Source organism: Fundulus heteroclitus, chromosome 20 (genome assembly GCF_011125445.2).
Source record: "Fundulus heteroclitus isolate FHET01 chromosome 20, MU-UCD_Fhet_4.1, whole genome shotgun sequence".
Classification (NCBI taxonomy): Eukaryota; Metazoa; Chordata; class Actinopteri; order Cyprinodontiformes; family Fundulidae; genus Fundulus; species Fundulus heteroclitus.
The window spans coordinates 3,137,312-3,155,730 of record NC_046380.1 but is presented as its reverse complement, the minus strand read 5'-3'; the positions used below and the strand labels follow the sequence as shown (position 1 = coordinate 3,155,730).

The 18,419-nt window shown below is 42.8% G+C and overlaps 2 protein-coding genes across 2 annotated transcripts in view; both read left to right on the top strand.

Annotated features, from left to right (window-relative positions):
* The window catches only part of LOC118567219 (nuclear factor 7, brain-like), a gene marked incomplete in the record, with an annotated part of 854,268 nt that overhangs the window by 293,302 nt on the left and 542,547 nt on the right, over positions 1-18,419 (top strand).
* On the top strand, positions 7,101-8,653 carry LOC105938232 (tripartite motif-containing protein 35). Its single transcript, XM_012879900.3, has 2 exons — positions 7,101-7,272; positions 7,386-8,653. The coding sequence occupies exon 2, from the start codon at positions 7,395-7,397 to the stop codon at positions 8,568-8,570; it is 1,176 nt and encodes a 391-aa protein (XP_012735354.3). The 5' UTR covers positions 7,101-7,272; positions 7,386-7,394; the 3' UTR covers positions 8,571-8,653.

The following is an 18,419-nucleotide window of genomic DNA, read 5'->3' as shown; positions in this document are numbered from 1 at the left end:
GTCAAGCGCTCGCTTTATCCCCCGGTGCAGTCAAGCGTTCGTGCCTTTCCCTGATGTGCCGCCCCCTGGTTGTGCTTTGGCACATCAGTGTTCTCTAGTCCCTTTGGTTCCCCGTGTTCTCTAGTCCCTTTGGTTCCCCGTGTTCTCTAGTCCCTTTGGTTCCCCGTGTTCTCTGGCCCCTTTGGTTCCCCGTGTTCTCTGGCCCCTTTTGGTTCCCCGTGTTTGCAGGCTCTTTGGTCCCTCAGTGTTCGGTTTCAACTCTTGCCCGCCTTCCTGGGCCCCCTCCACCCGCCCGGTGTGGGGATTCTGGGCCGTCCGGTGTCCGGCCTTGGGGGGGGGGGGGGGGGGGTACTGTCAGGATGCAGCTTATTGGCTGCAGGCTGAGCCTCTCTCCCTCTCTCTTGTTCCTGCGCAGCCTGATCGGTTTCACCTGGCAGGCTGCAATTAACCCACAACTGCTTCCACCTGTTCCCACCGCTTTATCAGACTCACCTCTTTCTGTTCCCGTCGCCGGTCCATAGCGTTCACTCCCGCTCAGTCCCTGCCAGTTTTTCTTGTCAGCTCCGTTTGTACCCGTCAGCCTGAAGACTCCGTTCACCTGGTCTTGTTACAGTCAGCCCAAAGACTTTCCGACAGTTTTGTTTCCTCCAGTATTCAGCTCAGACGTTCAGACCTCCACCGCTCGGCTCAGACGTTCAGACCTCCACTGCACGGCTCGGACGTCCTGTGCTCCTCTACTCGGCTCTGAGGTTCTGCTCGCCTCTGCTCAGCTCTGATGCTCTGCTCGCCACTGCTCGGCTCTGACGTTCTGCTCGCCTCTGCTCGGCTCTGATGCTCTGCTCGCCACTGCTCGGCTCTGACGTTCTGCTCGCCTCTGCTCGGCTCTGATGATCTGCTCGCCACTGCTCGGCTCTGACGTTCTGCTCGCCTCTGCTCGGCTCTGATGCTCTGCTCGGCTCCGATGCTCTGCTCGCCTCTGCTCGGCTCTGACGTTCTGCTCGCCACTGCTCTGCTCGGCTCTGATGCTCTGCGCTCCACGGCTCTGCTCAGATGTCCTGCTCTCCAGTGCTCGGCTCCAGAGTTCCTCCCGGTCAGTCTCTCCACACTCCTCCTGCCAGCCAGCTTCTACACCCTTCACCTCCGTCCGTTGAAAGACTCTGGTCTAATCATCCATCTTCCACACTATTCAATAAAGACTCACTCATAAGAACTGACTCTGTGTGTGCGTGCTGTGTCCGGGTTCATCCCAGAAAAATATATCATAACAAAAGGAAGAGTGGAAAGGCCCAGAAACCACGATACCAGAAGTCCATTGTGAGAATTCCACAGTGGGTGAGGATTTAGGGTGCCGTGCCGTTAACTGGTTCCAGTCCACAGGGTTTTCTGAAGTCCACTGTCAACCTGTAGAGCGCTTCATGCTTCCTTCTGCTGACAGGTTTTATTAGTCGGGAGCCAAAGTCTCAGAAATGGGTCGGGCCTTACGTGGTCTGCCATACTTTTTGTGTTTTTTCTGTTAATTGAGACCCTCAGAACCAATAATTGATAAGATAAGATAAGTTAAGATAGTCTTGATTGATCTCACAAAGGAGAAATTCACTCGTCACATCGGCTCATACAAGAAGGTGCAGAGTAGGAAAGGTGCATTCAGTTATATACAGTGAATCTTCATATCTACAATGGATCAAAAAGAATACCAAAAAATACAAAAAAGGAAATAGGAATGTAAATGTTTCATTTACATTCTTAGTGGTCTATATATATATATTGGAGGGTCTGCTCTGCCGGAAATATTGAGACGCTGATTTCTTTTATCAGCAAGACTTGGTACCGGTCCAGACTGACAAAGGTACCTAAAGTTGGTTCAATGGTCACGGTGGTACTGAGCTTGATTTGCCAGAAACTGACCTGACCAGAACCTCGGAGAGAATAAATGGAGTGTTAAGAGGAGGATGAAACCAGAACCGACAATGCAGATGGCCTGAAGGCTGCAATCCAAGTAAAATGGACTTCCAGAGCACCTGAGCAGAACCTCAGGCTGAGCTCCTCCATGCCACGTTGTATTGATGCAGGAATTAATGCAAAAGGAGCCCAGACCAGATAATGGGAGCACAGAAATGAACAGATTGTTCAGAATACTGACATTTCAGTTTAAAATGTCCTGTTCCATTGATTTTATGTAATGTTCTAATTTTCTAAGAAGCTGATTTGTGGTTTTCATTACCTGTAGCCAGAATCATCAAAATGACAAGAAATATAGGCTTAAAATATTTCACCCAGTTTTTAATGAGTCTATAAAAAAAAGACTTTCACTTTCTAAGATGAGGGGGAAATAAATTCACAATATTCCCATTTTCTGAGCTGTGCTTGTAAGTAAAGGTTGATTTTTTAAAGAAGATACATTAGCAGGGCTACACTGTTGATTCAGTGTAGCTGGGGACATATTATTATGTCACCATAATGATATTTTGGCAAGAACACACACAGATGACACGCAGACACAACAGGACATAATGTTTGCAAACAGTCCGTAGTCTCTGATAAGATTCACGTTTGAGTCAAAAAGGCAGATAGCAGTCCTTTTACAGACGATGTAGATTACTGTGCAGCTGCGTGAGTGTAGGAGAGGAAAGCTCTGTTGTCTGACACATTCAAATATTGTGCAACTGATTTAAATCTTCCAGTTATAGATCTGTGCAATTTCCATGGATGTCCAAACAAACATTTCTTGAGAAACTAAAGTGCACAAACAGGCATTATCATGTGGGAGACAGTGTGAAATATTCTCCTTTGGATCAAGAAGCTGTGAAACCAGCAGCATGCTTGTAAGCATGTAACAGACCATGAACTGAGCTAGTGGTTTATTTGATCGTCAGCAGGGGGCGATAACCCTCACAGCTTTAGGAAAAGAAGCTAGTCTATTAGCTTTTGATCTAATGTTTTGAGTAGACTTCCTAAATGTTGGAAAAAAAGAAAAGAAAAAAAGACTGAGGTGCATTTCCATCTGCTGTTTTAAGAACGAATTAAACGGGCGAGGCAAAGCATATTTTTCTCTGGAGTTGACGCTACGCATGGCTGTAATAAACAGGAAGTAGAGGCTGCGAACCACCATGGATCATATATAGGGTGACCAGACGTCCCCGTTTTCCGGGGACTGTCCCCGTTTTGGACCACCTGTCCCCGGCTAAAGCTGTCCCCGGAAATGTCCCCGATTTTACCGAGGGGGAAAATGTGTTGCGGTAGCTGGTTGCGCTGCTGATAATATAATGACGAGGAACAGAGCGCACCACTAGATGGCGGTAATGATCCTTTTGGATGTCAGATGTCATTAAAACACGAAGAGGAAGAAGAAGAAGACGAGCGTACCACTTCTAAAACAGAAGAAGAAGAAGTGGAAAGTCGTTGTCAACTGGTGGCAACTGTTGGGGAGCTGCTGTGTTATGGTAAGTGTGTTATTCGATTCATTTTATTTGGATCAAGCTGATCCTGTGAGAAATGTTTGGGTTTTTTCCAGGTTAAAAAATAATCAATAAAAAGTAAGACAAGACCACGAGTTGCTGCTCACATCAGTAAAAGACACTCAGATAAAATGTAACAGAATGATTGAAAACTCCTTGTAAACCACTAAACTGGTACGCTGGTTCTCCAGGGATCAACAAGGGTTCTTCTAAAGAGGTTTTAGAACTGATTGGTGACCTTTAGTTTATATTTCAGATAGTTATTAGTAGAGTTATTACACGTTGTTTTGCTGATTTATGGTTGTGACTTATGAGCACAGACTTCCAGGTTTAGGTTTAGCTTTTCTACTGCTACTGTTTGGATATATGAAAGTTCCTCATGAAAAAATAGGAGTCAGTAACAGGAGAACTGAATGAAGATCTGCATGATCTGAGAATGATGGAGTAGAAGATAACCACCTGTTTAATGTCCATTTATTATGTTGTTTTTGCTTATAGCTCCTAGTATTGTGGTAATTAGCATTTTTTGTATTTAATCAGAGGAAATAATAATAATAATTGGAAGTTTTCATGTTGTACATTCTAATGTTTTTGGAAGTGATTTTAAATATATAATGTCTCTGTTTTAGAATAATGTAAGATTGATACAAAAGGAGAGAGGAAGAAGATAGGAAGACAGAAAGGAGATTAAATGAGAGTGAAGGAAAATAGGAATATTGATGTAAAGAATGATTGACGAGAAGGGAGAAATATTTACTTAGAATATTAATAAAGTTCAAGTGATAAAGCTCTGACATGATATACTCAGGTTTGAGTTGAGAAGCCCTATTGTCTGAGGATATAACCTCTTTCTGAGTCTCTGCACTGAAAATGAGTTTCAATGCACTTCCCTAGCTGTGGCACAATAAAGAGGCAGTTTAGTTGTTGTTTTTTTCTTGTGTTTTAAAAATTTCAGTTCTGCACATAATATATCCTCTTCTCCTCTTATTTTATCCAGACCTCTGGATACCGTGGCTGATGGCTCTTCAGACACAGAAGGCCTTGAAGAAGCAAGAGATAAACTCATGTTAGCTGACACACTGACCGGAGTTACCTCACCTTATAGGAGCAAACAATATACTCACACATCAGCTACTACCATACACATACACATACACATAATGTAGTTTTACACACTTTATGTAAGTTTATACAGGCTCATGCTGCACTACACACACAATCACTTGCATTCATGTCAAGGGGTTTTCCAAGTCTGTGCCCTTGTTTCACCTTACATCACCACAATCCATTGGACAATGTCTTGTTCCAAACAGGCTCTATGCACTATGTGCTCAATGTGCTTATAGCCCATTATGGGAGAAATTATTCTGCTTTGTGATGCACAGAACCCTTATGTGGTCAGTTGACAGTAAGAAACATATATCATCCTTTACCAGCGGGCTTGACTACTACTTTTTGATGTTAACGCAGAAAAAACTATTTCTCATAGGTATGTAGATGTGAACAGAATGAGTATTTGTTGCAGTTTTTTGAAATTTGGGGGACTCTGTCTCCACAGACAGCCACAGGCTAAATGTTTGTATTTACTCTTTTTTCTTTTCCTCATGTCACTTTCCCCTTAGGGGGTGGCAGAGCTCTTTGAGCCCCACAAAATTGGAAAACCTTGCTAACCACTCTGGACCCCTCCATTCCCACTCCCACCACTTTGCCCCAACCCAGAGACACAGTTCTAGTTTCTATTAATAACACTATTTATTGATTTTATTAATCTTAGGATGCACTAAAGGTCTGGAGAGGCACATTCCTGTCTTTTACACTTGATTTTTATTGTTTAAATATTAATAAACATGTAAAAATAAACGAAACCATTACTGTCCCCGTTTCCTAATTTCATCTTGATTAGATGTATTGATTTTTATCCACGAGCAAGAAATGTCCCCAGATTTGATTTTAGAAATCTGGTCACCTTAATCATATATCTAAAAAACATGGAGAGAGGTTTGTACGGGTGTGTTGCTGTCAGGCAGGTTGTAATTGTTGTCATGGTAACTAGTATTGAAGACGCCTTTTGCAGTCTGGAGACGTAAAGAAAAATATCCAATTATGTGCTTGTTAAAAAAATATCCAGGAAGACACGATAGCAGAAACAGGTGATCAGTCCTGTCAGGTAAATGTTCGCTACGTCAGAACTTATTCGGCATCTTCCGTTTTGTGCATTAAGTCTTTTACCCAAAATCCGCCCCAAAAAAACTCAAGCAAGAATATAAACTTTTTTTGCGAAATTGTGTAAGATATTTAGAATTTTGCCATTTTCATCAACCTTTCCATCAAAGTGTGCATTAAAAGGATGGAAGCACACCTCTCACCCAGTGACCGCTGGAGATAGAAACCAGCCCCCAAACCCCACCCCCAATGACCCTGCATGGATAAGCATGTATAGGCTATAGAAGAATGGATGGAAATATTTTGGTATGTATTGTATGGAGCATAAAGAACATTTATGTGCATGGATATAGTTTCGGTTTGTATCATCTCAAGGCTCTTTCCAAAGTCAGACTCCATCAGATCCTCCAGGTTGGTGAGAAAGTTTCCTCTCTAAGGAAACCCAGCAGGTTGCATCAAGTCTCTCCAAGCAGCATTCACTCCTCCTGAAAGAGCGTAGAGCCACAGTGGACAGTCGTCTGCATTGTTGATGGCTTTGCAGCAATCCCTCATACTGAGCATGCATGAAGCGACAGTGGAGAGGAAAACTCCCCTTTAACAGGGAGGAGAACCTCCAGCAGAACCAGAACCAGGCTCAGTGTGAACGCTCATCTGCCTCCACCCACTGGGGCTTAGAGAAGACAGAGCAGAGACACAGAAAGCACAGAAGCTCACATTGACCCAGGAGTACTTTCTATGTTAGAGAAGACAGAGCAGAGACACAGAAAGCACAGAAGCTCACATTGACCCAGGAGTACTTTCTATGTTATAGAAGACAGAGCAGAGACACAGAAAGCACAGAAGCTCACATTGACCTAGGAGTACTTTCTATGTTAGATGGTAATAATGAGAAGGCCTGACTTATAGTCTCCACTTTAATTTATCTCAAATGTACTCTATCTGGTGGGGATCAGGACTCTGTGCCCACAAGACAAGTTCCTTCACCAGAATGTCTTTCTGGAACTTTCTTTATGCACTGGTGTGCAGTCATGTTGGAACAGGAGGGCGACATCCACAAACTGTTCCTCCAAAGCTGGAAAAAGAAAGTTTTCAGGGTACATGAGTGTGCTGAGGCTTCAAGCATTACTGTTTCTGTCTCTAACAACGCCCCAACCACCATTAGCCATCATAAAGACAAGGAAGTGTGGTTCTTCTGGAAGTCGTCCTTTCGGATTGCCAGACAGAATAGCAACAGAGACTGGCTGCTCAAGAGGACTCGTCTGCGCTGCTTTGTGGCTACATGATTTACACAAATGCATTCAACACTTTGCATTTCCTGGTAAAGTGAGGCTGCAGTCCAGCGGCGTTGGCACGGAAGCCCACATGACTACAATGAGCTTCTTTTAACAGGTGCGGACACTATTTATGTGTATTATACAAAGGCTGTTTGATGACGCTGATGATTTTATCAAGCTCCATTTGACCAAACTAGTTCAACCGGATACAACTCCACCTACATCTTGACTTGACGTGCCTGAAAACAGCAACAACAGGAAACCAGAATACTTTCACTCAGAAGAAAAGCAGCCGCCAAGCTAGAGGGTTACAGTCGCCACCAGATCAAAGTCTCCTAGAGGGAGAAGAGCTGCAAGAGCGCAGGAGGAGAGGGAATATTGTGAGTAAAAACAATGCAAGCGAAGATGAGAGATTAGAGAAAGAAACTGAACAGAGACTGTTTCTTCAGGGGAAAAACAAACTTGTTTTTTTTTTGTTCTGTTCACCACTTAGAGAAAGGAAATGGCTTCATCAGAGCCGGAGCCTCTGTGTGATCTGCATGGTGAAAAGCTGAAGCTCTTCTGCCAGGACCACCAGCAGCCTGTGTGCACCATCTGCAGGGACTCCAAGGCGCACAGCAACCACCGGTTCACGCCGGTCAACGAGGCCGCGGACGATTACAAAGAGGAGCTGACGGGCTTCCTGTCGCTCATCCAGGAGAAACACCGCTTCTTCGTAGAGATTAATGGAAACTACAATCAAACCGCCGAACACATCCACGTTCAGGCCCAACATACGGAGAAGCAGATCAGGGAGAGTTTTAAGAAGCTTCGGGCGTTTCTACAAGTGGAGGAAGATGCCAGGATTGCAGCTCTGAAGCAGGAAGAGCAGCAGAAGACTCGGGCGGTGACGGAGAAAATCCAACGTCTCGAAGCGGAGATAGAGGCTCTTTCAGAAACGATCAAATCAACGGAGCGGGACCTCAGGGACACAGATGTCTCGTTTCTGCAGAAATACCTGACCGCGGTGGAAAGAGTCCAGCTCAGCCTCCTGGTGGACGATCCCAAACTGATCCCAGGAGCGCTGATCAACGTGCCGAAGCACCTGGGCAACCTGAGCTTCGACGTCTGGAACAAGATGAAGCAGGTCGTCTCCTACTCGCCCGTGATTCTGGATCCAAACACCGCTCATCCGGACCTCATCATATCTGACGGTCTGACCAGCGTGAGGCGGGAGAGAAGACAGGATCTACCGCGAAACCCAGAAAGGATTCAGTCCTATCCGTCCGTCCTGGGCTCAGAGGGCTTTGACTCAAAGGCTCACAGCTGGGACGTCGAGGTGGGCGACAGTCCTGTGTGGTCGGTGGGAGTCTTAGCGGCGCCTGCCCAGAACCAGAATACGGCCCACGACCCGAGCAAACTGCTCAGAGTGGCTTACTGCGACGGCGCGTACACAGCGGACGCCGGCTCAAATCGCCCCGTGAACCTCGCAGTCAAGAAAAACCTGAAGAGGATCCGGCTTCACCTGGACTGTGAGCGGAAGAGGCTGACGGTCGTCGACCCGGAGACCAAAGCGAACCTCCACACCTTCACAGTCAGCCACTCAGAGCCGCTCTATCCGTACTTTAACGCAGTGAACGCACAAGCACTGAAGATAGCGCCAGTGATGGTATCTGCAGAGCCGTGTTTGGACGCATGAGAGATGATCCGAATCTAAATGATGCGGGAGAGCCGGCTGGTCCTGTTTCCCTGAAACAAAACAAACGAGCCTTTCTCTCTGTGAATGAGTGCAAATTAACTCACAGAAGCCAATCATTAGCTTTTTATTTCTGTTTCTTTTGAGGATTTTTTTTGGTTCTGGTCAAGATTTTTTCAGTCGTTCTGAACATAATTTGTTTGGATTGTAAACAAGGGGTGGGAGAATATTTATGTTTGGGAAATACAATATAAAGCATGTAAATCTATTTGTGAAGGTGAAATAAACAGAAAAGACGTATTTCCTTTCATTTATGGTTTGAGGTGCACTGCTGATAAAGATTTCAAGAGTTTTTGTTGTTTCAATATAAGAACGGTAGAAATTTCAGTTAAATGTTAAAGTTATGACAGTAACCATTGTGGAGTAACTCGGTAATGAAACATATTAAGTTGTATAATGTAATTATAAAGGATATTTAATACTTATTTGCTTGGTAGTAACAGTTAAAGCTGTAATAAAATGGAATAACTGTGTAAGATTTATTTGATTGTAAATAAAATGTGCAGAAAGTGTAACTTTTGAACTTACCTAATACTGAACCGATGCAACCGTGTTTATTCTCAGTTGTTTGATGGAATTGTAAAATATCCTGATGTCTAAATGAAATAAACTAAGACTGACGGCGTCAACTTGGTGCATTTCACTTCTAATTATTCTTGAATAAAATAATAAAACTGAGGATGGACGAGTTAAAACCTGACAGAGCACCTTTTGGATGAATTAGAGCAGATGTTGTCGTCCAACATTAATGTCTGACCTCATGAATGTCCTTCATATGTTCCCATAAATACACTTTTACGCCTTCCTGGAAAGAGCTGAAGCTCTTTTAGCTGCAACCGGTGGGATGACGCCGTATTTACGTCTTTATATCATAAATCAGATACAGGTTCATGTGTGTGTGATTAACTACTGTTGCCTTTATTCTGTACAAGAGAAACCGTGTTAAACAAAGGTTTTAGCTTTTTGCTTTACCAACACACTCGTCGTCACCCTGAGCTTCTCCTTGAAGCACGATGTTCTCCTCCAGAAGTTTGCTTTAATTATTCAACGATGTAGCGGGAGGCAAAAAAAAGACCGTTTGATGCTCACTTTACCTTGTAGGAATTGAGAATCCATTACGGATACACAATGGCCTGCCTGTGAGCCCCGAGCATTCTGGGTGGTGAACACGCCGGCATCATCAGCTCTCATTAATAAATGCATTGATCTGGTGCGCTGTGCAGCCTTAAAGGTCTCCAAACATCGCAGAGAGTCACGCAAGGTTGACTGTAGGAAGACGGCTGTGGAGTCCTACTTTCACTTATTTCTTTTTTTTTACTGTGAACATCTTTGCATAGCAAGAATAACACATAATTTCACTGCAAAGCCAGATTCATTAGATTAACAAAATGATGGACACGCCCTGTAATGAGGGCCATTTCAGACATTCATCTGAAGCTTCGCTGCTGCTCCAAACGTGACTTTTCACTCACTCTGCAGAATATATCAGACAAAAACTACCCAGTAGGGTAATTGTTAAAAAGAACAGAGGCATGATAAGTTAGGTTTGGGCACAAAAACTCAACACCTATTAGCAGCAACTCATTTTTCTGTGATTAATACAACCTGACATTGATCAATTTTAAACGAAACAGATAAATTAGCACAAACCAACACAGCAGAAATGGCATTTTATATAAGCTACATCTAATTAGATTTTTATACATAAATTACAAATAAAGGCTCACTCATATTGTTCATTTATGGAACAGAACATATTCCCGTCAATTCTTCAATGATCCAGCAAGGACAACCAATAGTAGATTAATATTTGCTTTTAGTTTACGTTTTCCTATGTATTAATTTCTTTAAATTTTCCTACGTTTTATTACAACTGTTTTTTTTCCTTGCTTTTATTCTTTTTGAGTTTTCCTATGTTTTAATCATGTAAAGCACTTTGCATTGTCCTTGTACTTAAATGTGCTTTACAGATAAATCTGCCTTGCCTAGATAGTCGCACACTATCCAGCAGAACATAAACGTAACGTGTGCAATTCCAGCATTTTGATTGGACGATCAGAGCTTGGGGCTGTAGAATTTGTGCCCCACAGCTGTCAACTGAGAGCGTACTGGGCATGCTCAGTGTGATTCCAGATGTTCATTATGTAAACATAATGAACTCCTCAAGAGGATTTAGCTACTGAGTTTGTTACTTTTCTGGCAGACTTAGATATATAGACACAAATGTTTATAACAGAATTTTATTGGTGAGGGAATCAGTCTTTTTTACAATATTGCTCTATAAAGAACGCTTATGAGCTCCACAGTGACATCTGGTGGGGCCTGACCCCATTGGCCCCAAATGCAGAGACGCCACAGAAAAATAATATTTTCTAAGCACGGCTGCATCACAGGCTGGCTAACACTCTGTTGATGACATCTCATAAGTATAAAGAAGAAATCCACAACTGCTAATGATGTGAGGGAAAGTTTTCCTCTCCACTGTCGCCACATGCATGCTCGGTATGAGGGATTGCTGCAAAGCCAAAAACACAATGCCAGCGACTGTTGTTATGGCAAATAACAATAGCTGGTCCCTCAGTTACTTATTAAATAAGAGGAAACTGTGATTTCATCCAAGTTCCAGCATTTTATTTAGAACCAGAGCGGAGACAAAGTTATCACACCCCTGGCTAGACCGCAGCCTACCACCCCTTCTGCTCCCAGCCCTGGTCTCCTCTGAAACTGAGCCCACCGCCTCCTCCCTCCTCCCTACTCCGGCTGCATAAGCAGACGTAATACAAACTCCTCAAATCCAAACATTGACGGCCTCACACAGGAAATAAGCGAGCGCTGACCTTGGCAAACCAGGTAAGAGTGAAGCCGATGGCCTCGCCTCCTCCCTGAGTGCAGCTGCTCACAGGATTTCAAAGGAGCTAGGTCAGAGGTCACCTTCCAGGAGCCAATCTGTAATTTTTTAATTCACGCTGACCATTGTGGCTCCACGCTCATCCAGGAGGAGAGAACGCTGCGACGCGATGCAACCTGCTGGGTTTCCTGAGAGAGAAAACTCTTAACCAGCCTGTCTGGAGGATTTGGTAGAACTGAATGTGTAAAAAGAGCTTAGAGACGACGCGTGTTGTGAATCAGCGCTATACGAATAAACTAAACTGATTTTAAATGAATCGGTTTACTAAAAATCCAAACAATACGGATCTGGTTTACTGAGCTTTATTCAGTGGAGCAGGTTTAGAGAGAAAAGAGCTAAAAAATAAGGAGTTAAAGGAGCAGTTTGGGTGAGCAGAGATGTGGAGCATCTCAGGGAAAGAATAAACAGAATAAAGTCACATTAGACGTAATGCTTCAAGGTAATTATGTATGAATGTCCTCTATCTACATCACAGGAAGCGTGCACAAACTTCAAAGACAACAAAGCAGAGGGTTAAAATGTTGTTGCTGACACGTTTCATGTAGCCATTAGAAAACTGGGCACCTGCTGCTTATTGTACGTTATGAGAGCATCCTTTATTCCCAGACTTTGTTTTATGTGCATTTGCTTGTTCATTTTGAATTGTCTTTGATGTTTTATTCCTCTCTATGATCAATACTGCTTTACTTTTTATTCATAGCAGCAATTTTCACAGAGAAAACACAAACAAGCACTACTAAAAACTCAGAGATCTATCAACCTTGCTGTTATTTTACACATACAAAAAAATATACCTATAAGTCGGACTTGGGTTGGGTGGTTATTTCATACAGTTTTAAAGGAAAACCTGAACATTATCATCAGGAACGTGTTTTTTTGTGGGTGAGAGAACAGGAATCAGCTTTCTGAGGAGCTTTTTCCAACTCTTTCTGACAGAGCTGCTGGAAGTTGAGCGAGGCGGCTGCTACAGCTGTTAAAGTCACCCACCTGTTCTTTTCACGTCTGTCTATCCGCTCATATCGAGGTAATTAAAGCATCAGCGTCACGCGCTTGGACCGCTGCTACATTTAGCCGTCACAAAAAAAAAAAAACCCTGCTCTCTGCAATTTACATGCCAAACGTAGCTGAAGTGACTCATGAAGACAGACACGTGTGAATGGATGTCAGTGCATCTGAAGTGAATTATCAATTGCATTGCAGGGTCTGCAGCACGCACACTGTGACAGAGAGCTGCAGGCAGCCCGTAATCTTCATGACAGCTAACATGATTATAATTACACAGCTTGCATCCAGGGCCTCCTTCATAATGATCGTCAGACGCAGTGCCTTCAGCTGTCAGCTCTGATGTGCTGAGATCTGCTCCACACAGACGCGACTCCATCGTCTCAGATGAGTTTGATCAAACTGGTAAAGAATGAAGTTGACTGTGAAGCCAAATTTCTGTGCAACAAGAAATTTTAATTATCTGGAGTTATAAGGTGGAAGAACATCCATCAATGACAATAAAGATGATTATTATTATTATTATTATTATTATTATTATTATTATTATTAATATTATTATTATTTATTTTGTAAGGGACCATGGTATAAGTGGGATAATGCCCTTCGAGGTGTTCATTATCAGAAATTAATGGACTTTGCAGAAGCAACCATCGTCCGCTTCGCCTTTGACGGTTCACGCCTCCGAATGATCCATTAATTTCTGATAACGGACACCTCGTCGGCCATTATCTCTTACACACACACACACACACACATATATATATATACATATATATATATATATATATATATATATATATATATATATATATATATATATATATATATATATGTTATGGATGTGTCCAAACCATGCGCTGTGCTTCTGTGCTTGTTTGTCTCTCTTGTTGTGTCTCTGCTCTGTCTTCTCTAACATAGAAAGTACTCCTGGGTCAATGTGAGCTTCTGTGCTTTCTGTGTCTCTGCTCTGTCTTCTCTACCATAGAAAGTACTCCTGGGTCAATGTGAGCTTCTGAGCTTTCTGTGTCTCTGCTCTGTCTTCTCTAAGCCCCAGTGGGTGGAGGCAGATGAGCGTTCACACTGAGCCTGGTTCTGGTTCTGCTGGAGGTTCTCCTCCCTGTTAAAGGGGAGTTTTCCTCTCCACTGTCGCTTCATGCATGCTCAGTATGAGGGATTGCTGCAAAGCCATCAACAATGCAGACGACTGTCCACTGTGGCTCTACGCTCTTTCAGGAGGAGTGAATGCTGCTTGGAGAGACTTGATGCAACCTGCTGGGTTTCCTTAGAGAGGAAACTTTCTCACCAACCTGGAGGATCTGATGGAGTCTGACTTTGGAAAGAGCCTTGAGATGACATGTATCATGAATCTGGGCTATATAAATAAAATTGAATTGAATTGAAAGGTTTTTGAGCACAGAAATCTTGGTAACGTACCATTGGTTGATGATCAATGTACTGGTGTGGATATCTCAGAGAAGACTAACTACAGTTTTAGGTGTGGGCTGTATGACTGTGAGTGAACTGTAAAGGTACATTTGTAGAAAGTGCAGAGGGAATAATCGAGACATGTAGGACAAATTACAGTTAGAAGTATTTGTAATGTGGAAAGTACTGAGATACTCTAGCAGTGGAGAAGGACGGCACTACTAAGCTCCTGGGGGTGGAGATGAAAAACACCCTGACCTGGACTCTTCACACCAGAACTCTGGCAAAAAAGGGACAAAAAATGGTAAAGCGTACATTTTTTACGTCGGATGAGGAAGGTGCAGCTCACTGTTCCTGTTCTCACCTCCTTCTTCATGCAGCGCATCTCTGTCGGGTCCGTCGTGTCTCTGGCTGGAAGGTCCTGCAGAAGGTGGGTGAGGATGGCAGAAAAATATCAGGATGCCACTTCCTCTGGTTCAGGATGCTGCAAAAAGACCCTGCCTGACCACAGAAAATCACCAAGGACATGTCCTAAAACAGCTTCTTCCCCTACGCCACAAGATTACTGAGATCAAATAGTTCATCAGAGGCCTCCAGAGAGCGAGGAGGAAGAGGACTGTGAATCAGACTGGAGGATAGCTTCTTCCTGGAAGGAGAACAGAGAAGGGGAGCGAAGGAACCTGAGAGAAAATAACGTAGAAACAACCCTGAGTCCTGATTAACCCTCTGGGAGGGAGAACTATCTGGCATCGGCTCCTCTTTGTGCTCCTCCTCGTTGGCCTGAGCGAGCTCCAGCTGAACGGACGGACCTGTAATCAGAGGAGATGAAGCACAATCAGACAATCCTGCACACAACCCCGAGGATATGACAGCAGATAAGCCAAACGCGTGAAAATCTGGCCGCCTCTGGCTGGAGATCACACTGTGCCTGTCGACATGTTAGATAAAAGGAAAACACAGCGACGTTACTGTCCTACAGCCTCGTTATGGGCTTTGTTTTTAAGATAATAAGTGATTTCTCCATCCTGCATACAGAAACAAATCCTGGAATTCTGATCTCCAATTAAAACGTTGGATAAGCCAAACGCGTGAAAATCTGGCCACCTTTGGCTGGAGATCGCACTGTGCCTGTCTACATGTTAGATAAAAGGAAAACACAGCGACATTACTGTGCTACAGCCTCGTTATGGGCTTTGTTTTTAAGATAATAAGTGATTTCTCCATCCTGCATACCGAAACAAATCCTGGAATTCTGATCTCCAATTAAAACGTTGGATAAGCCAGTAATAATGATGTTAAAATTGAGTAAAACAATTCAGATTCTTGGTCTTTTTTTTTAATGCGGTGACTTTCATACAGCAGTAATAAATGTTCTATTTGTGAAGAAGCAACACCAGATGCAGCCCTAACAAATCAGCCATCCTGGTTGGAATTAAACATTTTGCACCAAACCACCATGAATGGCAAAAGAAGCACTTTGTGTTTGAAAATCTAATTTTCCTGCTGTATGAGCAGCCGGTTCCCTCTCCACTGGTACGTCACACATGAACAGAAATCTTTTAGGTCCGTTTTTTTGTTTGGTTGTCGGTCTGAGATGAAATTTCAGATAATGGAGCCTATAAATACTATACACCCTCCCTGAGAGGAGATAAAATATTCCCATGGCTCCTCGTAGTACTTCTGTCTCCTGATGAAATCACAAACCTTTTGTTAGCTGCTGAAGCTGCAGCGCCGGTTCTGATCCAAGCAAACAGTTCTTGTACTGTAAGCTAAATAGTTTTCAATTGGTGGACATCATTTATTCATTTATTATTATTATTATTAGTAGTAGTAGTAGTTGTTGTTGTAGTACACGGAGAAGCAGCATTTAGTTCCTATGCTCCACTGATCTGGAACAAACTCCCAGAAAACTGTAAAGGTGCTGAAAGCCTGAGTTTCTTTAAATCAAGATTAAAAGAAAAATTGTTTAGGATTGCCTTTGATTGTTCTAATTAAACTGTTTTACTGAAACATCATTAGTTCAAGTTTATCATCCAACTGTTAATATTTGCTTTTAGTTTCTATTTTCCCATGTTTTATTTTGTTTTCACTTTTTCTACATTTTACTCCAACTTGCTTTTATTCTGTTTTTTTTTTTTCATTTTCATATATTTTAATCATGTAAAGCACTTTGCATTGTCTCTGTACTGAAATGCACTATACAAATAAATGTGCCTTGCCTTGCATTGACTGGTAGTAGTAGTAGTAGTAGTAGTAGTAGTAATAGTAGTAGTAGTATCAGTGCTCATAAACCACATTTTTCATATATTGGTATTTATATTTGCAGCATCTTTAGAAGGTTTTTACAAAGCATTATCGAGAAAATGCTGCAGCATTGCAGAATTTTAAGGACTTAATGCACGTTTCATATTTACTGACTTTTTTATCTATAAATAAAGAAGAGATTGCTTTAAAGATCCCTTTCGCTGCACTTCATCCCACAGTGGGCCAGAAAAGGTTGATCTGTCACATCAGTTTTCTTCATGAGCTTCTGTCTACCCACCAACATCTTCTGACCTAAAAACTGATCTACAGACGTAAAAATCTTTTTTACCTGATGGTAGAGCTCAACAACAGAACCTGATTCACATCAATGGTACCACTTGTGTTCTTGGCCCCTGATCTGAAACTGCAGCTGACTCATCAAACATCATCACACAGAGAGAAACCTAAGCTTTATTTGGATTTAAACGTTTATGTACTGTCACATATAAAGATACAAAGGTCCTTTAATTGTGGCGCAGTGGGGACATTCAGGTTATTGAGTTCTTGTGACCATGTAAGGATAAGCAGGTGTAGGCAATGGCTGGATCAAGGGATGTTGCTTTTATCTTAACATTTGATTAAAAAGAAACAATCAAACCTTGCCGTGATAATAAATGTTTAGCAAGGATGAAAACAACTTAAATCGAGCTGCACATAGAAAGTATTCCTGCATCAGTCCTTCTTTGTTCATTTGTGTCTCTGCTCTGTCTTCTCTAACCCTCCAGTCCATCGTGGCAGATGGACGTTCACACTGAACCAGGTTCTGGTTCTGCTGGAGATTTATTCCTGTTAAATGGGGGGTTTCCTCTCTACTGTCGCCATGTGCATGCTCGGTATGAGGGATTGCTGCAAAGCCAACAACTCAACGCCAGCAACTGTCCACTTCACACTCATCCAGGAGGAGTGAATGCTGCAGTCAATGACTGGATGCAACCTGCTGGGTTTCCTCAGAAGGAAAACTTTATACCTGTCTGGATGACTTTGTAAAGTGCTTTGAGATGACGTGTTGTGATTTAACGACATAAAAAAATAAGCTAAACTGAATCAAACTGAACTTAGTTGAAGCACAATTATCGCAGGATGAGCTAACCCTAGGAGCTCAAGCACCAGAAAGCAAAGCTGTAACATTTATTACCTCCACCAGAGACAGCAGCATAGAGCCTGAGAGTCTGTTTTTCTTATTTTAGAGCGCCTTCAGCTTGTGTCATAGAATCATGATTAATGTTCATCTGTTGTGAAGGGGATGCAATTTCCAATTAAACTCGTAAACATGGTTTACTCCGCCCGACAACACACGGCTGTACAAATCACGAAGGAGACAAACACCTGAATAACGATGCACACTGGAGGGCAGCAATCAAAAGAGAATATTGGGCCATTACTCTTATTTATAGCAATGTATTTGTTTATTGATGAATCTGCTGATTGGAAACACTAACGTCCGTTCATTTCCTCCTCCCGACGTGCCGGTTTAACCTTTCTGTGAAATTCTGTCAGTCACTTTGTAAAATTTTACACTTACAAAAGCTGTGAAATCAGTTTTTCATTCTGGTGACACATCTCTGTACTTTTATTAACAACTGGTGTGCCGTCAGGTCCCCGTTTGGGCCAAGCACACTGGACTCACCGCCACGCAGCAACAGGTGGATCCAAATCCAGACGAGACACCAGCGGGTACGAGGTGGTGAGAAGATTTCATAAGAAAATAAAACCAGGATGAGAGCAACTGAAGAATCCAGATGTGAACGAAGCAGCAGCAGCTGGACCAGAGCAGAAAAGGATCTACTGACCAAGAAAAAAGACTAACAGTAAAACAGGACTCTAACCCAAAATACACAGAGAGCAGAACACAAGAACTTATAAATGGCCGGACCTACGACAGTAATAAACACAAACACAAGGGAGAAGTGAAAACACCCAAAGAAAATACTGTAAGATTTTAAAGATCCTGTGGCTTTTATGTGCAGTAACCCGACAGAAAGAAATGCAGAGAGAGGTAGTTAAGGACCCAAGTGCAGAAACTGACCGGGGCAAATAGAGTAGTGTTGAACATTTCCAGCATAAACTGCAGACAGAGCAGTTCATGGAGCACAGGCTGAGTCACAGAGAGAGTAAAGGACAGAATCAACGATGAATCTAGCATTCAACAA

Excerpts from the sequence above, each read along its gene's own strand:
- LOC105938232 (XM_012879900.3), top strand. The coding sequence starts at position 7,395 with ATGGCTTCATCAGAGCCGGAGCCTCTGTGTGATCTGCATGGTGAAAAG.